The sequence below is a fragment of the Bubalus kerabau genome, chromosome 3 (genome assembly GCF_029407905.1).
Source record: "Bubalus kerabau isolate K-KA32 ecotype Philippines breed swamp buffalo chromosome 3, PCC_UOA_SB_1v2, whole genome shotgun sequence".
NCBI lineage: Eukaryota > Metazoa > Chordata > Mammalia > Artiodactyla > Bovidae > Bubalus > Bubalus kerabau.
Genome location: NC_073626.1, coordinates 181204381 through 181231406, shown reverse-complemented (window position 1 = coordinate 181231406; position 27026 = coordinate 181204381). Strand labels below are relative to the sequence as shown.

At 54.5% G+C, this 27026-nt stretch overlaps 1 protein-coding gene and 1 long non-coding RNA gene across 3 annotated transcripts in view; one reads left to right on the top strand and one right to left on the bottom strand.

Annotated features, from left to right (window-relative positions):
• MAN1C1 (mannosidase alpha class 1C member 1) overlaps positions 1-26581 on the top strand; it is a 151310-nt gene extending 124729 nt beyond the window's left edge. Inside the window, exons 6-12 of one of the 2 annotated variants that reach the window (XM_055574083.1) lie at positions 4818-4944; positions 8119-8212; positions 13403-13518; positions 20900-21119; positions 23639-23811; positions 24888-25003; positions 25751-26581. In XM_055574083.1, coding sequence (XP_055430058.1) covers positions 4818-4944; positions 8119-8212; positions 13403-13518; positions 20900-21119; positions 23639-23811; positions 24888-25003; positions 25751-25871 — 967 coding nt within the window. In that variant the 3' untranslated portion in view covers positions 25872-26581. The remainder of the gene's footprint in view (positions 1-4817; positions 4945-8118; positions 8213-13402; positions 13519-20899; positions 21120-23638; positions 23812-24887; positions 25004-25750) is intronic. The other variant, XM_055574084.1, reaches the window with a different exon arrangement.
• On the bottom strand, positions 1073-3593 carry LOC129647026 (uncharacterized). Its single transcript, XR_008712238.1, has 3 exons — positions 3177-3593; positions 2894-3083; positions 1073-1156 (listed from the first exon to the last, which is right to left on the bottom strand). It is a non-coding gene; the product is annotated as an uncharacterized LOC129647026 (long non-coding RNA).
• Positions 26582-27026: the final 445 nt, after the last annotated feature.

Genomic DNA, 27026 nt, shown 5'->3' with positions numbered 1-27026 from the left:
GGGAGCTAGCGTCTTCCTGGACGTTCACCAAGTCCCAGAGCCAGAGTGGATGAGACCTTGGGGGACGTGGCTGGAGCAGGTGGAGCCAGGCTGAAGCTCCAGCCCGCTCCAAAGCCTTTGGGGACTTAACTGCGTCCCGCTGCTTCCCAGAGGGGAAAGGTGGGGTGAAAGTCAAGGGGACAGCAGCCAGCAGGCCTTAAGATCCACTGAGGACCATGCAGCTTGCTCCTGGGGACCCCTGTGCACCCCACTGCCTTGCCTGCCGTCCATCTTTTTGTCCCCTGGGCTTCTCGCCGCTTCTCTGGCCATCAGAGCCCAGCTCAGATGCCACCTTCTCCAGAAGCCAAAAGCATCCTCGCATCGCCGGCCACCAGGCACTCTCTCTGCTTCATTTGGCCCTCGTTCCCCTCGTTCCCCACGTTCCCCCACCAGCCCTGCAGCTTCTCGAAGGGCAGGACACACGTCCCCTTCTTTTTTCTCTCCTTCCACACGTGTTCACTCGAGGCACCGTGTATGGAACGGGAGGCCGACTCTGATGATTGCTGATTCCTACGTTTATTGAGTGGTCACTCTGTGCCTGGCATCATGCCGATGGTTTCGCTCATCGCCTCACCGGTCACACTCCACACAGCAGTCCTTTAGGGTCAGTATTTATGTTATGGCTGCTGCCCAAGGTCTTCTTGCTCACAGGTAAGGGGGCCAACTTTTAAATCATTTCGTTATGGATCAACAGCTGTGCTCCTGATGCCCACCTGGCCCTCCCTCAGGCAGGAACCCTGCAGCCCATTGTTGCGTGGAACAGATCCAGGAGTCTTAGTAGAAGGCACGAGCTGTTCCCCAGCACCCAGGGAGCGCTCTGGGGCTCTGCTTTAGGCCCTGCTACAGCCTGACCCTGGGGAAAGAGCTGCAATATTTCCATCACACTGAACTTCTCGTCCCATCACCTGAAGCAGTTTCTTATCTCAGGAATCTCAGCCCCACAGGGGAGGGTAGGCAGAGTCTCTGGGCTCAGGTAGAGTTCCCACTGCCCCTGTCCGTCCGGAGGAGGTCCCACCCTCTAGGGCCTTGCAAAGAAGAGGGGATTCGGCCTGCTCGGCATCTTGACTTACCATCTCTGGTCTGAAAGGATTCCTGGGGAGTGATGTCACTTCAGTCTCTGTAACAGACCAGCGAGGAACCCTAGGGACCCACTGAAACACCATCTCGGTGCCAGGCTTGACTCCTCAGAGGTGGACAGTTGGATCTCTTTTCAGGCTCCTTTCCCACAAACACTGATCCTGGAGAAACTTGGCCAGATGTCTCGGAGCCAAGACATAAGCACCCTGTGATTCTAACTCTATGTCCCGGGTCTAGCTTCTCGGGCCTCCCTGCCCAGGGTCAGGATAAGACCTTAGCTCAGGCACCCCTCCCTCCTCCATACATGGCACCCCCCTCCCCTGACCCCCAGCAAGCCCCATACGCAGCAGCCCTGGCTGCCTGCCTTTCCCGGGTCCCTCAGAGCCCAGACCTGATCTCACACAGATCCTGACATTTCTGATTAAGAAAGCGCATTTATTTTTAGGCTGTTTGCATGCTGCCAGTGCTGTATACATATGTATGTAAATGCATATTTCCTGGCAACACCTCCCTCTCATTTTCTGGGTAAGAGAGTCTGTTGCTAAAATTGCCTCCTGGTTCCACCAGGGAAAGCGTCAGGGATGTATACAGCCCTGGGGGCGTGGTGCTGAGTGTTGCCTTTGGAGAGGGTGGAGCGGGGTCCACGCTGCTGCCCCTGCCCAGCAGGGCTGGCTGTGGGCAGCTCTGCTCGGGGCCTCTAGGAGGAGGACCCTGAGGGGTGGTGGTCCCTGAGTGAGCGTGACCACTCCTCCTCCCTGGCGGCAGGCCTGGGAGGCAGAGGCAGGGGGCAGCCATGACCTGTGACCTGCAGGACCACTGAACTCTGGGAGAGGGGAGGTGTCCAGTCCCAGGGCCTCTGCACCTCTGCTGCCTCTCCAGGTAGCTCTCACACACTCAGGCTCACACACACGCGTGCACCCCACTGCCACTCACCCTAATCATGAAGGCTCACAGATCCAACCTCACCTTTGCCACATACACTCTCCCATCCCTATGTGCACAGATTCACACCCAAATACTTGTTTACAAGTGTACCTTTCTGCCACACACATGCATCCATGTGGTAATAATTATTTAGGTTTGTCAAATGGTCACGTGTCCCAGGCACGATGTTATGGATTCTCTCTCTTCTTCACACAGCAACCACATGGACCCCACTTTAAAGTGATGAAACAGACTCAGAGAGGTGAGGTAACTTGCCCAAGGTCACACAGCTGCAAAGTTAGAAATTAGAATCCAGTCTCTGCCTGGTTCCAGAATTAACAATTGTGTTGATACCATACACGTGTGTACACACACAGAGGCTTCTGCCAGGCTGGGGAGGGGGATTATGGTTCTCTCACACCAGGGGAGAGAACGCAGGCTGCAGGCCCACTTGCCAGCTGAAAAGGCAGGGAGGGGAGCAGACCCGCTTCCGTCAGCCCACCAGTCACAAGGCTGATCAGAAGACCTCCTGGTCTCCGAATGGATGCTGCCCAGAACGGATGCATTAGGGGCACAGAGGACCGAGGGTGTGGATTTGGTTTCAGCTCAGCTAACACTGTCAAGTTACTGTGTGACCTTGCAAAAGTGTCTTACCCTCTCTGAGTAGGACTGTCCTAACCTGTGAAATAAGAATCTTGCTGTCTACCCCTGCAGTTGGATGTGAAGGTAGAATAAGATACCGCTGCTGCCTGGCACATATCAAGAACTTAACTCTAACAGACAACATAATCTAATGTGCATTATTACATAATGGTTACAATGACAGCCATCGCATGCGTAATTTATAACTTACAGTGATTCTATGAGGTGTGGAGATGAGGAGGTCGGGGTCTGCAGGAATTCCCTGACCCGCCTGAAGTCCCCTAGCTGAGAACTGGGGGAGCCAGTTTGTGAGGCCAGGTCGGAGAGGGGAAAGCGCCAGGCCCACCGCCTGCCCCTGCCCGGGGGCTCCACCACTGAAGGTCCACTTGGGAGGGTGAGCACTGGGAGGGAGGGGAAGGAAGGAGAGGTTCCTGTAAGGAAAGGGAGAACAAAAGACTGCTGATCATGGCTGGGGCTTTTTTTTGTTTGTTTACCTTGAATTTCTCTGCCGGGGCAGGAAGCATCAATTATTCAGGAAGACCTCTCTGGGTGCCTGAGGCTCCCACTGAGGTCACAGGCTGGAGAGAGGTCTCCTGGCCTGGAGGGAAGAGGGACACAGAGGGATCAGCTTCCCCTTCTCTCAGGGTGGATATGGGGCCATCTGGGGGACCCCTGAGGGTCGTCCTCTCTGAGGCCGAGGCCAACAGATCTCAGTTCAACTCCTGCCTCCACCACCTACTGGTTCTGAGCTTCTAAAGACAGCTCACTTCCCTGTCTATTTTCCTCAGGAATTAACGGTGCTTAACTGTGGGCTTTAAATGCAGTCATGATGTGGACAGCCCGCCCCAGTGCCTGCATCTGGAAGCTGTTTTAATTACTACCTAGAACTCAAATTTCCCCTCTGTGCAACCCCTCCCTCCACACCTGCCCGGAGTCAGAGTAATACCAAGGAAACGGGTGTGTTTATTGAGGTCATTGCTCCAAAAGATCCTTGAACTCGATTCCATCTGTTTCTGCACGAGTTTCCTGAAACCACATCAGAGAGGAGAAAGGCAACCTCGGGGGAGCCCCAGCCCACCCAGATAAAGCAGGGCCCCTCAGCTGGCAAACTGTGGGCCCACACTTGCCCTCCTAGGTCCTTGGGAGACAGAGGGCGGACAGAGGCCAGCTACCGGGGAGCCAGGGTCCCAGCTGCTCCACTTAACTGTGCGATCTCGGGCGGTGACGTCACCATTCTGTGCCTTGTTTTCCCTATGTGTGAAAGGGGCAGATGGGAGGATTACCCGAGGCCCTGCCTCTGCACTCTTCCGCCTTGAAAGCACCCAGTACTTTCAAGGAAAGGGAGGAGGCAGTTAGCTGACAGCCTTCTCTGGCGGGGCCGCCAAGTCATGCTGGTGATCCATCTAAGGCGTTCATGAGACGCGTGCATCTCTGCGGCGAGGAGACCTTTGCTCAGAGAGCCCATGCTGCTTTCATCCCTAACCTCGGACTTCCCAGGATCTGGGTAGTCCCTGGTGGGTGGTCTTAGAAGAGCCAGCCACCCTTCAGGTGTGGGTTCCACGAAGTTCCAGGTGGGAGCTGTGTGAGTCCACGGGCAGCAGTGACTGTGGAGGGAAGGAAAGGGCCAAGCGGGGTCCCTCTCGTTGTCCCCCACTTTGGACCCCGGCCATGCACTCTCCACACACAGCAACAATGATTATGAGCGATCAGTTGCCCTTGAACAAGTGGATGGAGATAGAATGTTCTAGGGGGTCTTTGTGGTCCCTGACTGCATTATCCCTATCGCCTGTAAATTTAGCATCATGTCTGTGCCAGGTCTTGGCCACCAAGGCAGCTCTGCCCACGTCCTTCGAGAGCCCACACACCTTACAGGAGCTGCTTGACCGTAGAAACAAAGACTATTGCCTGTCAGACAGCCCTGGGTTTAAATGACCTGTAGGCGAGTTTCTCACCAACCTGAACATCCTCATCAGATAAACGGGGGGTACGAACAGTATCGACCCCCAGGGAGGATTCGCTGCGATTGTATGGTGAAGCTCCTAGTCCAGTGCCCAGCACATAGTAGGTGCTCCTCCACGAAGCAGAGGAGCCAGCCCCGCCAGCAGGGGGTGACCCGACTGCTTCTGTCTTTTCAGCGGCTCCAACAGGAGCTGGGGCTGGGCCATGGCTGGGAGCAGCAGCATCCTGGCGGAGTTTGGATCCCTGCACTTGGAGTTCTTACACCTCACCCAGCTCTCTGGCAACCAGGTCTTCGCAGAAAAGGCAAGTCTTCTCTCTTTCCCTCTTTCCCTTGCAGAGAGCAGAGGGTGAGCACTCAGGGAGATGGAGCACGGGCCAGCTGAGGGTGGGGGGCGGGGGAGCTGAAAGCCCGCAGCCAGGGCCAGTGTAGCAAATAGTTGCCTAATTGTACCCGATGCCAGGCGGCAGGGAAGGTGAGAACAAGGAGTAAGCAGGGAAGAGACATGGCTGCCAGCGAGAAGGTTTTCCCTGGTATACGTGTGAGCTCGGTGGCAACCACACATGTGTGAAATCCGGAGTAAGTGCAACCAGGGAAGTCTAGGCACCAGCTTGCATTGGCAGGAACTGGCCACCCGGCACCGAAGTCCCCTTTCCAGAGACATTTAACTTCTTCGGGTGAGATCTGCCTGCCTTAGCGCTTCCAGTTGCCCGTCTAGCTCACGCTGTCAGCAGGCTGGCAAAGTGATTTCCCTCCGTGGCAGAGGCTCACGTCTGTTCCTTCTCAGTTACCCCGCTGGCTAGGACTGCAGGGGTGCAGAGAGCTAGTGTCCAGGCCTTTGTCCCTCCTGACAGCCGCCCCTGCCCTGTGAAGCCCTCCAGAAAGAGCGGTTTCTCAGGGTCACAGCCCGGGGCAGTCCCATCTAGAAGGGTCCCCATAGATCCAACTCTAAACCCAAAGAAGGAAAGTGGACACACACCACCCGCCGATGGCACTTGACCCTTCCCGAGTCCTGGCCCTGCAGGGAGATAAAGCCCTGCCCTCCAGGAAGCAGGAGACCACCGCCCCCCACCCCCACCACCCCCCTGCCGCCAAAGTCTTCTCTTCCCCGGTCCTGTGTTAATCTCTTAGAATGCCAAGGGAGCCAGGGGGTCACAGAGTCACACCACTACAGTGGCTCCCAGGCTTACGTCAGCCAGCCAGCCTCAAACCATCACCTAGCACGCTGGCTGGTGAAGAAGCAGATTTCTGAGTGTCATCCCAAGCCCAGGAATCTGCATTTTAAACAAGCACCCGTACAGGCCTTCCCTGGAGGCCCAGTGGTTGCGGTTTTGTCTTCTAGCGCAGGGTGGCGGGGTGTGGGTTTGATCCCTGGTTGGGGACCTAAGATCCCACATGCCCAAAAAAACAAAACATAAAACAAAAGCAATATTGTAACAAATTCAATAAAGATTTTTAAAATGGTCCACATCAAAAAAAAAAAAAAAAAGTCTTTAAATAAAAACACCCATGTGTTTTTTGATGTCAGGTAGAGGACCACTGCTTACTCAATGTGGGAATCCACCCAAGCTTTCTCAAGAATCTCAAGAAGGGTTTTTCAACCCCTTGATCATTTCCTCAGCACTGGGGCTCACCATCACCCTTAAACAGCCCCTCATGTTGTCAGACCTCCGTTCAGAAGCCCCTCCTTATATTGAGAGGGCTCTGCCTCCCCAGGACACCCCACCTCCAGAGCTCATGGAGTAAAGTCAATCCCACTTCTGATGAATCTTATATTCTGGTCTCTGGTCCTTTTGCCCGACTCCAGGCTGACTTTGCCCCCAGCCTCCCTATTTCCACTGCTCTTGAGCCAGACCCCTCTAGGAATACCACGGCTGGCTCAGGAGTGAGGCGAGGAGTTGCTCTAGTTCCTGCTAGGCTGGAGCTGCCGCTGCCTGAGCACCTAAGATGTGCTGGGCCCTGTGTAGTGGCTCTGATTTTCCCACCAAGCCTGTGAGGTGTGTCTTCTTTTATCCCCATTTGACAGAGGAGGAAATTGAGACTCGGAGAGGTTCAATCACCTGTCCTGAGTCATCCATCTGGTAAGTGATTAAGCTGAGACTCAAACCCAGGAACTTTCTGGCCCTGAAACCCATGCTCTTTCAAGACCAGATCACTACAGCAGGCTTCCAGCTTTTTCACAAGAGTCCCTCCACCTCTCTGTCACCACATTTACATTCTCCAGCTCCTTTGATTCCCGCAGTCATGCCTCTCACACAGGCAATTATTGGCAGTCAACAAATTGGCCCTGATTCTGGAAGCACCCACACCCTCCAGGGGAGCTCATTTAGCTCGCTTCACTGCTCACCACCAGGACGATCAAGACTGACTCAGGTGCAAGCACAGTCCTGTCCCCCATAATGGACTCTGTTAGTATAAATGGATATGAGATCTGATGTGGCAAAGCCAAGTGCGAGCGAGCTTCTGTGCCTGGAAAGAAAGGTCTGACAGCTAAAACACTGCTCCTCGGCTTGTAGATAAATCTGTGAGCATGCTACAGCTCGGTCCCCAAGGGCCTTTCTGTCCTGCGGAGTCTGCACTGGAAGATTTCATGTTCTGCCAGACAGCAGCCCCTGATGGATAAAGCCTTGCTGAATCCCATGTCATGCCCTTCGCAGCCCCAAAGGTTGCAGACCCAGCGTCCTGCTCTAGCAGGGGGAGCCTCTGTTGCACGGTCCCTGCCCTGATCCCTGTTGGACCCAGGGCCACTCCGTGTGGACGGACAGACCAGACTCACGCCCTGGTTTCTGCCACTACAAGCCCCGTGACCATGGGCAAGTGACCGCACCTCTCCGATATCCTGATTCCTGAGATGATAATCCCGTATGGATTGTTAGGAGGGTTGGCGATCGAGTATCTGATGGGTGTGTCTCAGAGCAACTGAGAAACGTTAACGGCTGTTGCAGTTGTTATTAAAACCCCGAGACGCCTATTAGGGCACAAGAATGCTAAGGATCCTCCCTTCTGGAATGGTTCCTACCGTGTCAGATAAAACAACATATTACCAGGCTGAGCGATGTGAAACTGCCAATATTTAACCATTTCTGACTGAAAAAGACAGTTTTGTCTAGCACTTACAAATGAGCGACTATCATTTATACGAAGCCCCTAGTAAAAAGACTTGTCCCCGCAATCCACACACAGTGAGGAAGGGGTAAGGTGGGGAAGGGGAGACTGGCAGGGCCCCTGGCAGATCAGTCAGCACAGAGGTGGGAGATCAGGCCCCACTGTGGCCACATCCTGCCACACCCCACTCTTGAGCATTAAGGGCCCCTCTTGACCTCCAGATTGGAGCCAACTGCTGGTTACCCAGCTCTCCTTTCCTTGTTGGCATGTTTTCCTCTCTGGACTGGAATCAGCCACCCTGGTCCTCAGTGGGCTGGGAATTAGCTGGCTCCTTGGAGAAAGTAAAGATGTGCCTGGTGTCCATCTCTTGGCAGGTCAGGAACATCCGAAAGGTCCTTCGGGAAATTGACAAGCCCTTCGGCCTCTACCCCAACTTCCTCAGCCCGGTGAGCGGGAATTGGATGCAACGTGAGTACAGGTGCCCCTGGTCCACTGGATTTCTGCCCGGCTTCCCCGCCCGCCAGGCTGTGTGAGGCACCTGGGCCCAGTGAGGGGTGATGCATTTGCTCAGGGCTCCTGGGTACCACCGTCCTGCCAGGAGCCGTGGGGAGTGCTCGTTACCGTTGCCATTGCCGTTGTGACAGGTGTGAGGCCCGCCCTGTGCATCGCCCACGCTAGCCATCCCCAGCCTTCCATCTCTTCTGATGCCCACCGAAACCTCCTTCATCCTCTCCCAAACTTGCAAGAGTGCTCCAGTTAGAGGTTTACTCCAAATATGGCTCCAAGAAAAGCCATGCAATCCTCTCCCACCCCGCTTCATCTGGTTCCCTTCCTCCAACTTTAATTTCTTAAAAAAACATTTAAGCAGATCTTGCCTATACAGCAATATAAAAATCATGAGTTCCTCACTCATATCTTACACCTATAAGAATCGGTGCTAGGATTTCCAGCACCTGTTTATGTTCAGAGGCTTTTTTTTCAACCAAACTGTTGTGGGTCACCTCTGGAGCCTCATTCACAGCCCCCAGCTCCACCCACTGAAACAGAATGGGGTTTGTGAAACTCTCAGGCAGGGGAGTGTTAAGGTCTCCCAGCCTCCATCATTGCCCCACTGTCGGGAAGCCCGGCTCTGCCTTGCCTTTTCTGACCAAGGCCCTAGTCGTGTGGTCACCGTCAGCACAAATTGGTTCCATGCGCCCTGCCTCTCAGGGCTTCCCAAGACTCGCCCAGAAGCCCCACCTCCACTGCCTCTACCCAGACAAGGACCCTTTCCCTTTACCCTTACCTTTTTTTTTTTTTGCCCCCTTACCCCTTTCCCTGCCTCCAACCCCAGTTGTAATGTCATCAGCAAAGGCTCAGGGACAAGGTGAACCTGAGTCTAATTCCTGCCCACCCTGGGGGAACGTCACTTCTTCTCTTTGAGCCCTGGTTTCCTCTCTTGCAAAATGGAAGAGCTAGAGATATGATCTTTGTGTACTACAGAAGGGTGTAGGAGCGCTGGTCAAAAGCTGCAGTAAACAGATTTCGGTTCATTCTCCAAGGATGACACGGGTTGTGATTTCCTTGGCGGTCCAGTTGTTAAGACGTTGCCTTCCGATGCAGAGGGTGTGGGTTGGATCCCTGGTGGGGAGCTAAGCTCTCACATGCCTCAGGGCCAAAAAACCAAAACATAAAACAGAAGCGATATTGTAATAAATTCAAAACAAGACTTAAAAAAAAAAAAGATGGCATGGGTTGTCCTAACGGGTGATAAGCACCCATCACAAACAAGCAGGGCCTGGAGGGCCAGCTGGCCGGCCAGCAGGGATACTGTGAGGAAACTGCAGAGGCCTGCCCTTCCAAGCCAGAGCCTCTAGGATCCGCCGGTCCAGGAGGCCCAGAAAATTCGACCCGGGAATTTTCCTTGGTGATGACCTCATTCCCAAGGAGCCTCCTGCAAAAACTGCTTGGAGAAACGCAAAGTATTTATAACCAAAACACAGTACCAAATTCAGAAGTGCCAGGGGAAAATGAAGGTTTGAATTACAGATTATGGCCACGGGAAGAGACAGTTCAATAACTGTTACTGCCTTTAATTGCAAGGCCTGACTGGGTTAAGAGATAAACTGCAGCTGCCGGCCCTAGCTGCTCCAGGACAATGGGGCAAAACCCATTACCAGGGGGCGAGGGGCGTGGCTTCCCAACCTGAAGGGCCACCTTGGCAAATTACAGGGGAGCCTCCCCGCCTTCCCCGGCCCTGCTGAGAAGCATAATTTTCTTTGCAGGCTGCACCCAGGGTCGCAGGGCTGGGCAGACTCAGTCACATATGGAAAAATGTTTCCTATTAATAAAATATGAAGCCAAGGCCCACTGGATTGCAGAGGGAAGGTTATAAAGAAAGCCCTGCTCCTCTGGGCGCCTGCCTTCCTCCTCCCCTGGCTTTGGTGCCAGGGGTCATCTTGGCTTTTCTGTGGTTTTCACTGGGTTCGTTTGGTTTTGTTTTCTGGATGACTGTGTGATTTTCCAGCAGATGATGCCATTCCCATCTTGCATAAGCCAAGTTCACGTTCTTATCTCTCCTTGAATCCTCTGTGTAGCCCACTTGCAGCCACAGACATTGCAGCTTCAGGAGGCGAAGAACTAACTGAGGCTACCTCCCAGCCCAGACCCATGCTCTTGCCCAGTCCCCACTCCTGCCTGAAGCTGGATGTCAGGGTAGTGAGAGGCCAAGACCCTCCAGCCCCTAGGACGTCGCAGCCAGGATAGGTCCACCAGGCTGCTGCTGGCAGCAAGCACCAAGATGAGACCGGCCCCAGCAGAGCTTGAAGAGCTGCCAGCCCTCCGGCTTGGCCCCTGGAGTAGCTTGGCCGCCTTGTCCACTGCCTGAATCCCACACCGTCCTTGGTGGGAGGGACGTGGCGAGCCCAGATTCTCCCCCATGGGCGGCGTAGGAGTGTAAGCGGCCCGCCAGCTGCAGCCTGGCCGCCTCCCTAGCTTCACGCTACTTTCCTGCTGGCGATTCCCAGGCATGTAGGGTGGCCGCCTCCTGCTGCCGAGTGTGATGGGAGTGTTGTTGACACGGTCAGGAAGCAGAAGAATCCAGCTCCACTCAAGCACACAAACTCTTTGCTCCCATCTGCATTTGACAAATCAGGAGATGGAGGCCCCCCAGGGCAGGGGTCTGACTTGTCCGGAGCTAATGTTTCTAATTCCCACTCCTATACTTTTCCCCTGTGCCCCTTGGTGTGGGAAGACACCACACACACACATCGCCCACACACATTACACACACATCACACACCACACACATCACACACACACGCATCGCCCCCCGACACACATGTCACACGCATCACACACCACACACATCACACACATCACACACACACATCGCCCCCCACACACACGTCACACACAGAGGCTAGAAAGCGGCAGGACCTCCAGATAAGAACTGTGCGCTGCAGCCGAGGCCCTGTGAAACTCTACGCACGTCCCAGGGGGGGTCCTGTCTCAAACAACTGTGGGACACCTGCTGACCTGGCTCCCTCTCCCACACACACCTGCCAGGGGAAGCCCTGGACCTCGTCACTCACCACGCTCTGCAGTCACATGATAAAGTCCAGCCTCACTGGCGTGGCCTTCAAGGTCCTTCCCAGCACGGCCCAAATCTGCTCACCTTTCTCTCATTCAGGGCCCACTGGGGCGTCTGCTGCGTGCGGTGGAGGTATTGGGCACAGCTGCGAATCTCCCATGGTCCCTCCCCACACAGCCCACAGCCGAGCTGGGGAGGCAGACCCACAAACAGGTCCTGACGATACAGCACCCAGCAACGGTGGGGGGCCGCTGTCACCTAGCGCCTACTGCAGGAAGGCACCGGGCCAGAGGGCAGAGCTGCCTTATCTCCCTCCTTCCTCATGGTCCCCCTGTGGGGACATGGAGGAGAGCCTTTCTAGGTGGAGCAAAGCAGGGAGAGGGCCTGAGCCATGCCAGGGGGGAAGGGTCTTCCCGACAGAGGGGTCATCACAGGTGAGACAGAGTGTGTGGGGGCGGGCTGCAGCGTTTGGGGCAGCGGAGAGGAGGCAGGCCCAGCAGATGACCACGGAGGTCACCGTGCCCCTCCTGTGTGTCACCAGCCACAGCCCCATCTGCGGAGGCTGACCTGGTCCAACCTCTAGCCTCCCCCGACCTCTGCTCTGCATGGGTCTCCTGCCAGGGCTGTGGACACACCGTCCATCTATCAGGCCTGGCACAGCCCTGCCCACCTCTGTGCTTGTCCAGCTGTGTCCTTCCCCAGGGAGAGGGGCCGAGGGGGACACTAGGCTGGTCCCGTCTTTTCGGGTAACAAAGTCCAGCCCACGCTGGCCCCTTCCCATGCCTCCCTAAGCCCCAGGCTTTATCTGGTCTGTTTCCATTTTCCCAAGTGCTTGTCCCCTTCCTGAACCCTTGCTGGACCAAGATTTGTTTAAGGAGGGGCCGGAGGGGGCTGGCAGGGCTGGTTTACCGTGGGGCCTCCTATAAGCCCCCTCTCCTGGTTCTGTCTTTTCCTCCCATTTCTGGGCTCTCCCTCTTCACACCTGTCCTTTCTCTCTCTCTCTGTCTTTGCCTCCTTCTCTTGGTTGACTGTGTGAAGCTGCAGAAAGTGAGCGCTCTACTGGCTTGGTGGCTGAGCTATTTAGGCTCACTCTCAGTCTTCCCATCTGGGAAATGGGGTTTGTCGTGCTTACTCTACAGGGTTCTTGGGAAGCCTGTTACACATAATACCGCAAAGCTTCCGGCCCACAGTAGACCCTCGAAAGAGGGTAGCCGTTGCCATAGTCTCTGTGTCTTTCTCTTGCCTCTACCCCCTTCCCTCCCTTCTCTCTCTCGGCCCCCTCTTTTTCCAGAGGAGCTGAAAATCCTCTTCCCATTTCCCACGCCCTGCCTTCATCCAGCCCCTTTCCTTCCTTTCTCTGTCTCCCTGCTTAACCAGGAACCGCAGTTCTCTCCTTGCCATATCTACCGAATGCCCTGAGGTTGCCTGTTAATGGGAGTGAAGTGCGCTCTTGCTTCTGTAATTAAGTGCTCCTCTGTCACCTGTCACTCTCTCGGAGCTGCCCTGTGGGGACACCTGCTCGTCCAGCCACGCCTGGAGGTCCTGCTCCCCCAGGGCGGACGGAGGGGTCCTCCAACCCGGTTTTCCCTCCCCCTGCTCCTTTGAACTCCGTTCATCCCAACTGGCTACATTTAAACCTGGCTTTTTCAGAATAGCTCTGCACTCTGACCAACTAAATTAAGCCTCTCATTCCTCCTTCCCATGGCCTTTTATGAACCTGCCCAGCATTAATTACCATGTTTGGCACCGGGTAATAAAAAATCCCTGAACTCCCTGCCACCAGATTATCTTTTTAAAGAAATGCAACTCATTTACAGTTAATAACCAGCAGCCCTGCCGTCCTCCGCCTGCTAAACGACATGATTTATGGCAGCTGGAGGAGCCCCTGCACTTTTGTGTGGGACCATCAAGCTGGAGCTGCCCCGGTGGCCCCCAGTCGCAAGCCACACCTTTCTCCCAGCACCCCTGAACAGTTCTGCTGGGGTGTCTGAGGCCAGGGATTAAATGCGCGCTCCCCACCGAGCTCACCCGGTGAGTCTTGCCGGCGGCCGGTGGAGATAATATTCCTGTCCTCTCTCCCCTCACAGACCACGTCTCGGTTGGAGGACTCGGGGACAGTTTTTATGAATATTTGATCAAGTCCTGGCTGATGTCGGCCAAGACAGATACGGAAGCTAAAGATATGTACTACGAAGCCTTGGAGGTAAGACAGGCGCCTGACGCTGCATGGGCGGTTTGGTCACTCGCCGCCAGTTCCCCGAGGGTCCCTGAGAGCTGGGAGCCTGGCCCCCACCCACTTCTGCCCACCCGCACCCCCCACAGCGAGCGGGCCCAAAGGAACCCCAAGACTGTCCCCTCCCCAGCCTGTCGCTCTGCACACCCTGTCTGTGACTGTTCTCAAACACCTTGAAATCAGGGTCATGTCAGCCCCCTCGTTTTATAAATGCAGAACCCAGGCTGAAGATGGTGAAGTCATTTGTCCAGGGCCTCAGGGGAAGCAGCAGGCAGCCTGATTCAGAAACACAGGGTCTGTGCTCCTGCTGTGTCAGAACCCAGAACACAGGGGCCCCCAAGGGAGGCTGCCAAAGCAGGACCCTCACATCTTCCGGCTGAACCAGAGGGGACGTAATTAGCACATCCAAGCTGAGAGGGGCCTCCCCAGCGGGACACCCATCCTGTGGGCCCAGAGAGGGGAAGGCAGTGGCTCAAAGACACACAGCACAGAACGGGCAGAACTCCAGCTAAAACCAGGTCTCCAAAGCCAGCTGCCAGGCTCTCCCCACTGTCCCTCAGCTGGTCTGTTCACGTGGCATGGAGTGAACAAGAATGCTAGACTCAGATGGGCCAAAGGGGCAGAGACTGTGGGACTGATGGGCAGCCAGTTAGCCTGGGCTATTCTGAAGGGGGGTTGGAACCCAGCAGCCCACTGGTAAGATACCTTTGAGCCCAGTGAAACAAAAGGCAGGCTCCAGGCCTCAGTTTCCTCATAAAGTACATTGAGCAGGTTGGATCTATTCTGCTCCCTCTTTGGTCGAAGCTAACTGGATTCCTTGCTCACCCCTCCCCACTTTAAGTCAGTTCTTCCACGGCAGCCCGAATAATTGTAAGTGCTTGTCCCTCCCCACACAGCTGCTCAGCACTTGGAACAAACCAGACTTCTCGCCTTTGCCCACAGTCCCTGACCTGGGCCTGCCAGTCACCCTGACCTCTTTCTCTCCCCCTTGCCCTCTGAGCTCTGGTCCCCAGCCTCCCTCAGGCACACCGGCTCATTCCCACCTCAGAGCTTTGGTACCTGCTGCCCTCCTACCTGGAATATCATTCACGTGGCTGGGTCCTGCCTGTTGGTCAACTCAGGCCATAGAATTAGCCTTCCCCGGCTTCTCTCTCAGAGGGAGGGTGGGAAGGAAGTACAGATGGATGACTGAATGGGTGGATAGGTGGGTGGAAGGATGGAAGAAAAGGAAGTGGGGAGGAAGGCAGGGAGGAGAGGTGTGTGAGTGGGTGGATGGATGGGTGGATGGGTGAGTGGAAGGATGGGTGGGTGGATATAGGTGGATGAATGGGTGTGGGCAGCAACTGGATGGATGAATGACATCTAACTACGCTCTGATCACTTGAATCTGGCCAGGAATGGTCGTTCTTCAAGGAAACACACTGGAACAGCCCTCCAGAGCCGTGGACCCTTTAAAACTGTGGGCTCAGTGATGAATCTCCCCTGCCCAGCTCCCCAGCGCCAAGACCTCAGTCATGAAGCAGGTCCTGGGACTGCAGTCCCAGCTCGGCCTGGCTCCGCCCTGTCCACTCAAGTTTCCGGGCTGAGCTGCAGCCGCAGCCTGCAGCGTCTGTCAAGGGTTAGCGGTCAGGTCCAGCAGTGCTGCCTGGAGAGGCCCTTTCTGCCTTCCTTGCAGGATAAACAGAAAAGTTAACGAGCAGCCCGGTTCCCAGCCCTCAGGGCACACTGTAGCTGAGGCTTCAAGGGAAGAAATGGCCATGAATTATTTAAGCAAACGGGGAGCTTTATAGAAACACTTGATTGAACAGGAGAGAACTCAGCTTTGCTCTGGCATTTGATCTCCCCAATGAAGAGCCTGCAATGTCTCTGACCCCGGGTAAAGGCTGGGCCTCTGGCGAGTTTGGGGCTTTGAAGAATGTTCTGGTGGTTGTCAACCTTGTTGGCATGTTAAAAATCACCTGGGGAGCTGCAAAATCCCAGTGCCCAGGCTGCACCCCAACAAGGTTACTTTACAGCCTCTGGGTTGGGGCCCGGGCAACCACTGTGAAAGCTGCCTCAGGGCCTCCAAAGTGCAGGTCAGACCAATTTCCTGCCAGGGTGGGCATGGAGGGCGGGGGTTCAGACAGGCGGGCAGGCACACCCCTGGGGTCAAGAGGAGGCACAACAGGAAGAGCAGGGAGTTTCTGTCCTTGTGGTCTCCTCCAGGCAGCTGTGCTGGATGCCTGGCCTTATTTAGTGCCCTTCTTACAGGTGATGAAACTGAGGCTTAGAAAGGCCCAAGGTCTGGAGGAGGGAGAGGGTGAAATGTATGGGAAGAGTAACATGGAAACTTACATTCAGTTCGGTCAGTCGTGTCCGACTCTTTGCAACCCCATGGACTGCAGCACACCAGGCTTCCCTGTCAATCACCAACTCCCAGAGCCTACTCAAACTCATGTCCATCGAGTCGGTGATGCCATCCAACCATCTCATCCTCTATTGTCCCCTTCTCCTGCCTTCAATCTTTTCCAACATCAGGGTCTTTTCCAGTGAGTCAGCTCTTTGCATCAGGTGGCCAAAGTATTGGAGTTTCAGCTTCAGCATCAGTCATTCCAGTGAATATTCAGGACTGATCTCCTTTAGGATGGGCTGGTTGGATCTCCCTGCAGTCCAAGGGACTCTCAAGAGTCTTCTCCAACACCACAGTTCAAAAGCATCAATTCTTCAACGCTTAGACTTCTTTATAGTCCAACTCTCACGTCCATACATAACTACTAGAAAAACCATAGTTTTGACTAGATGGACCTTTGTTGACAAAGTAATGTCTCTGCTTTTTAATATGCTGTCTAGAATGGTCATAACTTGCCTTCCAAAGAGCAAGCGTCTTTTAATTTCATGGTGGCAGTCACCATCTGCAGTGATTTTGGAGCCCAAAAAAATAAAGTCTGCCACTGTTTCCACTGTTTCCCCATCTATTTGCCATGAAGTGATGGGACCAGATGCCATGATCTTAGTTTTCTGAATGTTTAGGCCAACTTTTTCACTCTTCTCTTTCACTTTCATCAAGAGGCTCTTTAGTTCTTCTTCGCCTTCTGCCATAAATGTGGTGTCATCTGTATATCTGAGGTTATTGATATTTCTCCCAGAAATCTTGATTCCAGCTTGTGCTTCTTCCAGCCCAGCGTTTCTCATGATGTACTCTGCACAGAAGTTAAATAAGAAAGGTGACAATATACAGCCGTGACGTACTCCTTTCCCTATTTGGAACCAGTCTGTGTTCCATGTCCAGTTCTAACTGTTGCTTCTGGACCTGCATATGGATTTCTCAAGAGGCAGGTCAGGTGGTCTGGTAATGCCCATCTCTTGCAGAATTTTCCAGTTTGTTGTGATCCACACAGTCAAAGGCTTTGGCATAGTCAATAAAGCAGAAATAGATGTTTTTCTGCAACTCTCTTGCATCTTCAAAGATCCAGTGAATGTTGGCAATTTGATCTCTGGTTCCTCTGCCTTTTCTAAATCCAGCTTGAACATCTGGAATTTCACAGTTCACGTACTGTTGAAGCCTGGCTTGGAGAATTTTGAGCATTACTTTGCTGGCTCAATTTTTTTCTAAATTTTACTTTTTTACCAAATTAAATTTTACTTTACTGTACTTAGCAAAATTTTACTTTGCTAGCTCAATTTTGCTAGCTCAAAATTTGAGCATTACTTTATATTACCATGTGTAAAATAGATAGCCAATGGGAATTTGCTGTATGACTCAGGGAACTCAAACAGGGGCTCTGTAACAACCTTGAGGGGAGGGAGGAGGGATGGGACATATGTATACCTATGGCTGATTCATGTTGATATTTGGCAGAAAACAAAATTCTGTAAAGCAGTTATCCTTCAATTAAAAAATAAATTAATTAAAAAGAAAGGCCCAAGGCCCTCAGCAGCAAGTTTCACAGCCAGAGCTCAAACGCAAGTCTCACTGACTCCAGATCCTCCACTTACCAGCTGCCAAATCACAGAGGATCCTGGCTGGTCTGACAGCCCCCTCAGGAGGCTGCAGACAGGGTGCCCTCCAGGAGGCAAAGGAAGGAACCGTCAATGCCAGTGCTTAGCCAGAGTCTTTGAGCGGCTTCATAACCATCCAGAAAGTATTGTTCCCATTTTACAGAAGATGAAAGAGAGTCTTCAGAAAAGTAAAGCAATTTGCCCAAAGTCATGCAGCTCTCACACTGCAGAGCTGGGGTTCAAACTCAGCTCTCCACTCTGTCTCTTGCTGTGATTTTAGCCTTTCTACTGGTCAGTTGCCAGACTGCTGTCTCTTGTCTTGCTTAGGGTTTTAGAAAGCTTTGGGGTTTGCTTTTTCACCTTTACATTTGCTTGTCTCAGTTATATCCTCAGAGAGAGACTGGCCTATCTTTTCACTCTTTACCACACTTACATAGCGTGGTGAAAGTGAAAGTGTTAGTCTCTCCATCATGTCCAACTCTTTATGATCCCACAGACTGTAGCCTGCCAGGCTCCTCTGTGCATGAAATTCTCCAGGCTAGAATACTGGAGTGGATAACTATTCCCTTCTCCAGGGGGTTTTCACAACCCAGGGATCAATCCCAGGTCTCCCACATTGCAGGCAGATTTTTCACCCTCTGAGCCACCAGGGAAGCCCCATTAACCCTAAAGAGAAGTTAACCAATGGGAGACAGTCTTAAAGGTGCCGATTTCCAGCTGCAGTGCGAAGCTTCCTAGGATCTCCCTGGATGTCTGGGTTCTCTCCCAATTGTTGACAGTGGGTAACTGAACCAGGGATCTGCACTCAGGACTAGCCCTGCCACCCCTCCCTGCTCCAACACACTTAGCGCCGCAGAGCAGCTGCGGTGGACCCAGCTCTGCCGGGTCAGGGCCCCGCAGCCCTGCAGGTCACTCCGATGCTCCTCCCAAGGAGAGCAGTGCCCTGGCGCATCAGTCACATCATCAAAGCATCCCCATCTGCTGCTCAGCGAGGGTCCTGGTGCCAGCCCACCAGCCTGGGCCTGACAGCCGAGGGCAAAAGAAAAACAGATCAAGGAACAAATATTGTCTGAGCACCTCCCCTGTGCCAGCCACTGGCTGGTGGTTGATGGTGGTGGCTTCTGCCATCACCTGGCACTCAGAGTCCTGGGATGGAGGCAGATGTCCCAAAGAAACATATACAAATAGGAGCAGGCACGTGGGGCCAGCACCGCATAGAGAGATAACAGGGTCATAGAGTAACAGGGCCACCGTGGTTTCCACTGGGGTATTCTCGCCAAGGAAGTGGCAGAGCTGAAGGTAACAAGTTGGGGCTGGAGCTTAGGGAAGAAACAGCAGTTGCAACAAAGCCCGAGGTAGGAAAAAAAGTCTCAGTGAGGGTCACCAGCGTTGAAACCATCTCTGACCTCACTCTGCAGCGTAGGACCACCCCCCTCCCCAAGCTTTTTTCTGTCTCATCCCCTTAACTTGTTTTATTCAAATGTTGATCACAAGTCATGATTCTCAGGCGTTATTTGCTTTTGTTGGGAAGCCTCTGTGCCCACCGGTGAGCTCCCTGGGGCCCAGGCCCATCTTCTGGGCTGTATCCCCTGCATGGAGCACAGCGCTGGCACTGAGGGCGCTCACAAAGTGTCCTGGGGGCTGGGAAGGGGCACAGGTGTGGCCAGGGCCAGGGAGGGGGAGGGTGGAAGGGAGTAGGGGAGGCTAGAGGGCAGACCGGAGAGGAGTCATAATCGCCAGCCTCTCTGCTTTTTCTGGCAAGGAAAAACAGATCAAGGAACAAATGTTGTCTGAGCACCTCCCCAGTGCCAGCCACTGGCTGGTGGTTGACGATGGTGGCTTCTGCCATCACCTGGCACTCGGTCCTGGGATGGAAGCAGATATCCCATAGAATCATATACAAACAGGAGCAGGCACGTGGGGCCAGAACTGCATAGAGAGATAACAGGGTCATAGAGTGATGGGGCCGCCGTGGTTTCGACGGGGGTATTCTCACCAAGGAAGCGGCAGAGCTGGAGGTAGCAAGTTGCCAGAGGCCTCTTTATTAAGGCCTCTCTGCACAAAGAAACATGCTAAGCTCCGCAGACATGTCACATTGGACCCTCATAACCCTGTAAAGTGGCTTGTGCTCTCACCCTGGTTTTATACATGAGGAAGTTGAGGCACAGAGAGAACAGAGAACCTGCCCAATGTCACACAGCTTGGGGCTGGTGGAGATGCGGTTTGACCCGGAGTCTACACCTGGGAGCCATGTCCCTGGCATTGAATTAAACCTCAGGGTGCAGATCATGGAGTCGGAGGCCCTGCTGGACTTTGGTCTGAGGGCGCCTGGAAACCATGGGAGGGCATTACAGAGGCCCAAGATGCAGGCACGTGTGCTATTTACAGAGTACAGAGACCCCCGCATCCCACCCCAGAGAATAGAGCGGAGGGGACCCATTGAGTGCAGCCCTGTGCTGTTTGGGTGGCTGCCACCATCACCTCCGTCTCCAGGGCTGCTGGAGTCCCAGGGACTACTGGCAGGAAGTCAGGGGTGTGATGGCCTGACACCTACACCCCCCCCAATATCCTGGGAGTCTTTCCCCAACAGCATCACCTCTTGGGGGAGGAGGGAGGGACTCTGAAAGCCCCTTGTCACCAAGAGGAGCAGCTGTCAGGTCATGGAAGGAATCAGATGTGGGCATGTGGGCGTCCTTGTCCTGATCCTGGTGTGGTGGGAGACCTGGGACAAGCCACTCGCCGCTGTGCCTGGCTTATTGTGGGCATTAAGTGAGGAAGCCTCTGATAAGGGCTTGTAGGGGGTAGCTCTTATTGTCTGTGGTCCCTTTTGAGAATCTGATCAAATATAACTGATCCTGTTCCCTTGAAAATGCTCTAAAGTGTCACATACAATATTAGGGGAACTCTGGACCCCCTCAAGCCCATCCGCAGGCCATCCAGGCTTCAGGTTAAGATTCCTTAACAGAGCATATGGGCTTCCCTTGTGGCTCAGCTGGTAAAGAATCCGCCTGCAATGTGGGAGACAGAGGATATAATGGAGAATGATAATAATTTTTAAAGATTTTTTTCTAAAAATGTTTGAACGTAAAGGATTTTTAAAAATCTGATTAAGAGACTCACCGTGGGGAAGCTGCCTTGTGGCCAAGCTCCCCACCCCGCCCCAGCAAGCAGCAGGCCTCAGCTGGGTGAGTGGCAGAAACTCTTGCCAGCCCCGCCTGGGACCACCCCCAGCCAAGGTCAACAGGACCCCTTTGTCTGGGATGGAGGACTTGCGCGTGCTGCATCTCCAGAATGTTCACTTTCCGTCCCCCCGTTCCTTTCTCTGTGCCCCTCTTGCCCTCCCTCCCTGCCCCGATTCCCACCTTGCTCCCAGGCGATAGAGACCCACTTGGTGAATGTCTCTCCCGGGGGGCTGACCTACATCGCCGAGTGGCGAGGGGGCATCCTGGACCACAAGATGGGGCACCTGGCCTGTTTCTCCGGGGGCATGATCGCCCTCGGCGCTGAGGATGCCAAGGAAGAAAAGAGGGCCCACTACCGAGAGCTCGCAGCCCAGATCACCAAGACGTGCCACGAGTCATACGCCCGCTCAGGTAACCCTGCAAGGGGAAGGGGCAGCAGGAGAGACTGGAAAGACCAGCAGAGTGGCAGTGAGTGAAGGGAACATGTGGACTTAGCGATGCCTCGCCTTAGGGGTTACGCAGAATTTGAATGAGGGGTGTGCTAGCCACGCACCCAAACTGTCCTCAGTTACAGGGAACACGGTGTTGTGTTAAGCACTTTGCCTATGCTGGGTATCATTCAACACTCGACACCCATCGCTGACCCTCACAGCACAGATGAGGAAACTGAGGCTCAGAGGTGACCCAGCCAGGCTCCCACATGAGGGACACAGAGCTGGAAACGTTCACTTCCTGAGCCTAGCAAATTCCTTCTCCCTGAGCCCCTACCTTGCAACGTACCCTGTCTTTCCTCCCTGGAATCCTCCTATTTAGAGGGTCTTACCACCTCCTGGCACCACCCCCATAATCACCTTCTGATCCAAGACCCCCTGGGAAGCTCAAGAGCTTCTGCACCATCCCCGCCAGCCCTCACGGCAGAACTGCCAAACGTTAGACTCAGAAGCTGCCGTTAATGATCATGAACCCACCTCCTCATTTTACAGGTGGGGAAACGGTGGCTAAGCCAAAGCCACACTGCACCTGAGTAGCTCAGCGGGGCTGGAGCCCAGGTCTTCTGATGCCCAGCCCCACCTTGTCTGCTGCCTCTCTAAACAGCGCCCCTCAGAAAAAGCCCCAGGCCACCCCACCCCGGGACCCCAAAAGGGGCCCACTGATCTGAGTTGTAATCCCAGCCTTGGTTGGAGGAGAGGACCCACGCAAGATTTGCAGTGAAAAAAAAAATCCTGGCTTGAGTACCACTCTGCCGCTCACCCAGCTGGTGGCCTCTGTTTTCTCATCTGTTCAATGGGAACATAACACAAGTCTCCTAGGCCCCATGGGAAGTATTCAGCCTGCACCTTCAGCCAGCATTGTGGGAGGCGTTTGTTAACGGTCCACTGCAGACGAGTATGTGAGCGCAACAGTGGAATCCAGAGCTCCTGGAGCTGTATTCAGGAGGCCAGTGATTCGCAGTGGGTCCTTAAAACTGGTCTTCAGTTCTCTTCAAAGGGCTGTCTCTGCCAGCACCATAAACAAACAGGAAATCTCAGGAATGATAAAAAGCTTGCTATTTGTTGGGGACAATCAGCCCAGACCATAAAAGACAGTCCGCTTAACAGAGCATGTTGTTGCAGCCAGCCCGGCTCTGCCATGGATGGCTGCCGCGGCCACTCTCACCCTCGCCCCGCTAGCAGCCTGGTGAAACGGCTGGGTTCTGATGGCCACGAGCGGCTCCGCCACTTGAGAGGATTGAAGGGGCCAGGGTCTGCCTAATTCACCTTCCCTGAAGCCCTCCATATGAATGAGTAGGATGTCCTTCAAAGCTCCAATCTGTCCCTGAGAAAAAGCAGCCCAGAGCGTCTAGGGGTCCTGAGCCCTCAGGGGAGGTGGGGAGGGCCACGTTAGGGCCAGAGCTGGGCCCTCCGCTGACTGGACCGGATGGGCAGGCATTAAAGGAAAGATGATCTGACCTACATCCCCTAGATGTTGGGCCCAGAAGAGAAAGAGAGAGAAAGGACAGCCTGGGGAAAGGGCGTCCGACGGACCCAGGGTCACACCCCAGCGCAGCCACAGCGTGCTGTGTTACCTGGGACAAATCACATAGCCTCGCTGATCCTCAGTTTCCACATGTCTGAGAGGCAGATAATATCTGCCTTAACCAAAGCAACATTTCTTTTAAGGACTGAAATAAATGGATGTAAAGCACCCAGCCCAGCCCTTAGACTCGCCCGTGAGGGCTGCAGTGGTTATGAGAACGTGGGGCCCCAGCAAACTGACCAAAAGCGGACAAGCACAGCAAAACCCAGAGCTCAGCAGCCTCTTCATTTGGCTCCCTCTGCCTATGTGTGCCTTCTGGGCGAATCTTCCCTGTCTCCACCTCAGCGGTCTCCCAAACTGTCAGCTCTGGAAGGGTGGTTCAGGAAAGTGTCAGAAGTGGTTCCCAGGGAAGGTGGGGTGGGCTGGGGAGTGGGGGGCAGGCAATGGAGAAGCGTCATTGCATTAGCAAGTTAAAGAAGGGTCCACAGACAAGAGACTTTTACTTGGGTTTAACCCACTGTTCCCCAAATGCGCTTAAACCTGCAACCCTTTCTTGGCTGAGCTCCAGTTAACATCTTAGCAGGACTAAGGTCTCAAAATACACAGTGAGGGGCATACCACCCAAAGCTTTGTCTCCCTGAACTGGGATGTTCATCTGGATTCTCAGGGTCTAAAACTGCCAAAGTTTTGAGGCCTAAGGGTCTTGCTTTGGCCAGCTTAGGCCAAGAGGGGAGCTATACCTCTGCCAGGCAGCTTATCAGGCAAATCAGACAGGCCAGCCCATGCCAATCCATCACCAACCAGTCCCAGCCAGGGCTTCCAGAGGTTTCCATCTGTCCTGGGGCAGCAGGGTCCTGAAGAGCAAGGAGATGGGAGGTCTGACCCAGGCTCCCTGGTTGGTCATTTCCCCACAGATACCAAACTGGGGCCCGAGGCCTTCTGGTTTAACTCGGGCAGAGAGGCTGTGGCCACGCAGACGAGCGAGAGCTACTACATCCTGCGGCCGGAGGTGGTGGAGAGCTACATGTACCTGTGGCGGCAGACCCACGACCCCATCTACAGGGAGTGGGGCTGGGAAGCGGTGATGGTGAGTGGCGGGGGCCGCTGGCCACTCCCAGCCAGGGTCCAAAGCCCAGAGGAAGGGCCAGGCTGGCACCTGGCTAAGGCTGAGAGTGCAAAGGGTCAGGGTTGAGTTGCAGGGCCGAGAGTCGCCGGCTGGGCAGAAGCGGCCCCGAGCTTGTGAAGGGGGTTGAGCGCCCACTAGTGTCAGCAAACTTGGAGGGGCGAACGCAGGGCGGCAGCCAGAGGCGGCCCAGCGCACACAGGGTCACCGCCTTCTGACCCTGAAGCCTGGGCGGGTGGCTGTCGATCGCTCCTCTCAAATGGGAGCAGGCTGCCAGCTCACCTGCCTCCTCTCCCCAAACCAGCCCAGCCCTGGACTCCCCCTCTCTGGGTTCTGCTCCTCCAGTCCTTCCCTTCTTTGGGGCAGGTGTCAGAGGCAGGGGTGGGGACTCCAGAAGATGCTTGGATGGATGCAGAGCTCCTTCTGTTGTTCTTCCCTGGCCCACTGCCCTGGGGGGCCCAGACCACCCAGAGCACATGTTCTGCCAGGGGTCAGGGCCTGCTCAGACTCACGGACACGCTGCACTGGCCAGAGTCCCCCTCCTTTTCTGAGAACCCTAGTTCTTGACCATTGACGGTCACTTGTTTTGTCCCCCTGGGCCCCACCCATAGATGCTAAGTGGGTAAAAATTGCATTTCTGTGCAGAAGGTGGACACAGCCTCTGGCCCAAGGACCACATCTCTACAGGGAACCCCTGGGGCAAGCCATGTCCAATCCCCACATTGCAGGCCAGGAACATCACCCGCCCCTTCCCTGCCCTCTGTCTGCCACCGTGAGGGAGTCTGTCAGGCCAGTCTAGTTCCCCAAGAGGCAGAAAAGCTTCCTGTGAGTTCCCACCAGGTGAAGAGCTCAGGCAGGGCCCAGGGAGCCTGCTCACGCAGGGTGGCTGAACCCTGGAGAGGAGTTTGGCCTGCTGCCCCCACCAACGCTGGAGTCGCCAGCCAAAGCGGGGGGTGCATGCCTGTTAAAGAGCTGGGCAGGCGTGGGTCTTGGGGAGACCTCTCCTCTCCCCACATCAAGTCTGCCTTCCATTCCTTCAGGCCTTGGAGAAATACTGTCGGACGGAAGCTGGGTTCTCCGGGATCCAGGACGTATACAGTAAGGTTCCCAACCACGACAACAAGCAGCAGACGTTCTTTCTGGCGGAGACTCTAAAGTGAGTTGGGGGCTTGGCCGGTGTTCTTTCCAGAAGGCAGGCAGGGAAGCAGGCAGGAGGGGCAGGCTCCACCATCACCATCAGTCAGGTTCTGCCGTCCCAGGAGGGCGCTCAAGAGGGATGGGAGCTTGGGAACCAGGAGGTGATCCCACTCGGGGCGGGGGCCCTGGGCCAGGCCAGTTTCTCCACGCAGAGTGAGGTGGGCCGGACTCCACGCACCTGAGCATTAGCTGTGTGAGAAGTGAACCGCTGCAGCCTGTTACTTAAGTTCTGTGTAAAACGGGCAGAGGAATCACCATGACGGCGCTGGTACCGGCACCACAGCAGTTCAGCCGCTGCGCCGTCCTCTCCTCTCCGGGGTGGAAGCTGGCCTCCATTTCCTCGCGGTTTCCTAAAGCAGGTCCCTTGTGCTTTAGCCCTTCAGGATGGATGGGAACGGTCTGCTCCTTCCGTTAGGGGAAGCTGGTTTTGGGGGAGGTGCAGAGTGGGGGCTGGGGGCAGAGGCAGGATGAAGCAGCTCCATCTGGCCTAAAGCTCGATGTGCCCCCCGGCGTCCACAGCTCCTTCCCAGGGCTGGGCCCTCTGGACAGATTCAGGGTCTGCGACCTCCCTGCCCCCTTGGGCACAGGCCTGTCCCAGAGGCACCCCCCCCCCGCCCCCGACCCCAGGCTCTGAGCTCTGTTCCCAGTTGATCCCCCTTCCCTGGGGCACTGACAGGCTATCTTGCTGCCTCCCCGCTGCGCACAGGTATCTCTATCTTCTGTTCTCTGAAGATGACATGCTCTCCCTGGAAGACTGGGTGTTTAACACAGAGGCCCACCCGCTCCCTGTGAACCACTCGGACAGCTCCGGCCGGGGCGGGGGCTGACGCCCACCTGGATCCCTGCCGCTCCCGGGTCGCCTCTTCTGGATTTGGGGGTTGTTCTCAAACGGATTGGGAACGTGGGCCCCTGCCCTGCAGACCCAGCCAATGTGTCGGACGAGCAACTTCTTTTCCTCTATGAGGAGACAGGACTTGGAGACGCAGAGATGTCACAGCAGGCCCAGACATTCCTTTCCACGGAGAATTTCTGTGACGCCTGCTCTCTCGCCGTTCCAGGGCCAAAGCACCGGAGGTTTGCGCTGCAGCCCCGTGGATTCGATTTACTTCCTTTCGTTTAGGCGGTTTATTGGGTTTTGCTTGATTTTGCCTTTTCTCTACAGTTGTGTTTTATCACAGATTATAAATATAGTTTCCAAAATCATGTGCTTTCAAAAATGCTATCATCCTGATAAACCAAACCTTAAAGTGTTTGCACTCACACACACACAATCCTGACCCCATTTTCTATGTTTTGAATTCCTTTTGCCCAACATTTACTATATGTTCAATTATGTGTCATTTACCTTATGATTTGAGGGAAGTTCCCCTTTGATTTGGGCCAGTTATGAATCACTAGTGCTGTTTTCATTACCGTAATGGAAAAATCTGTAAAGTTACAATAAAAGAGTTTATTGAATAAGAAATACAATTGGGTTCATTGCACATCAGTGACTCCTGGGGAAACCACGGCAATGTTATCATCAGAAAGAAAAATCAACCAGCAGTTGATTTAAGGTATAATTTAGTAAAGATGCCAACTTCTATTACCTTCCCTTACATCGGTCCTAAGATACTCAGCAAGGGTGAGGCCAACCTTTCCAATGGAGTTGGATATTTATACATGAAGTTAAACATCGTGGCTTGGAAGAGACCCAGAGAGGGGCAGTAACATGCCTGCGGTCACACAGCCAATGAAGGCAGAGGGGAGACCAGCCCCTGTGGTTTGCTCACCACCCCCGTCCAGCCTTCATCCAGCCCATCGTTCTGCAGCTACTTGGTGAGTGTCTGCAGGGGGCCAGACACGGGCACACAACTGTGAGTGGAAGTCAGAAGCCTCTCCCTCAGGGAGCATGTAGTCAAGCAGGGAGACACACACCATGGAGCAGAATGACTGCCAAGTTCCATGAAATGCTCCAAAGGAGACAAGCAGGCCAAGACTTA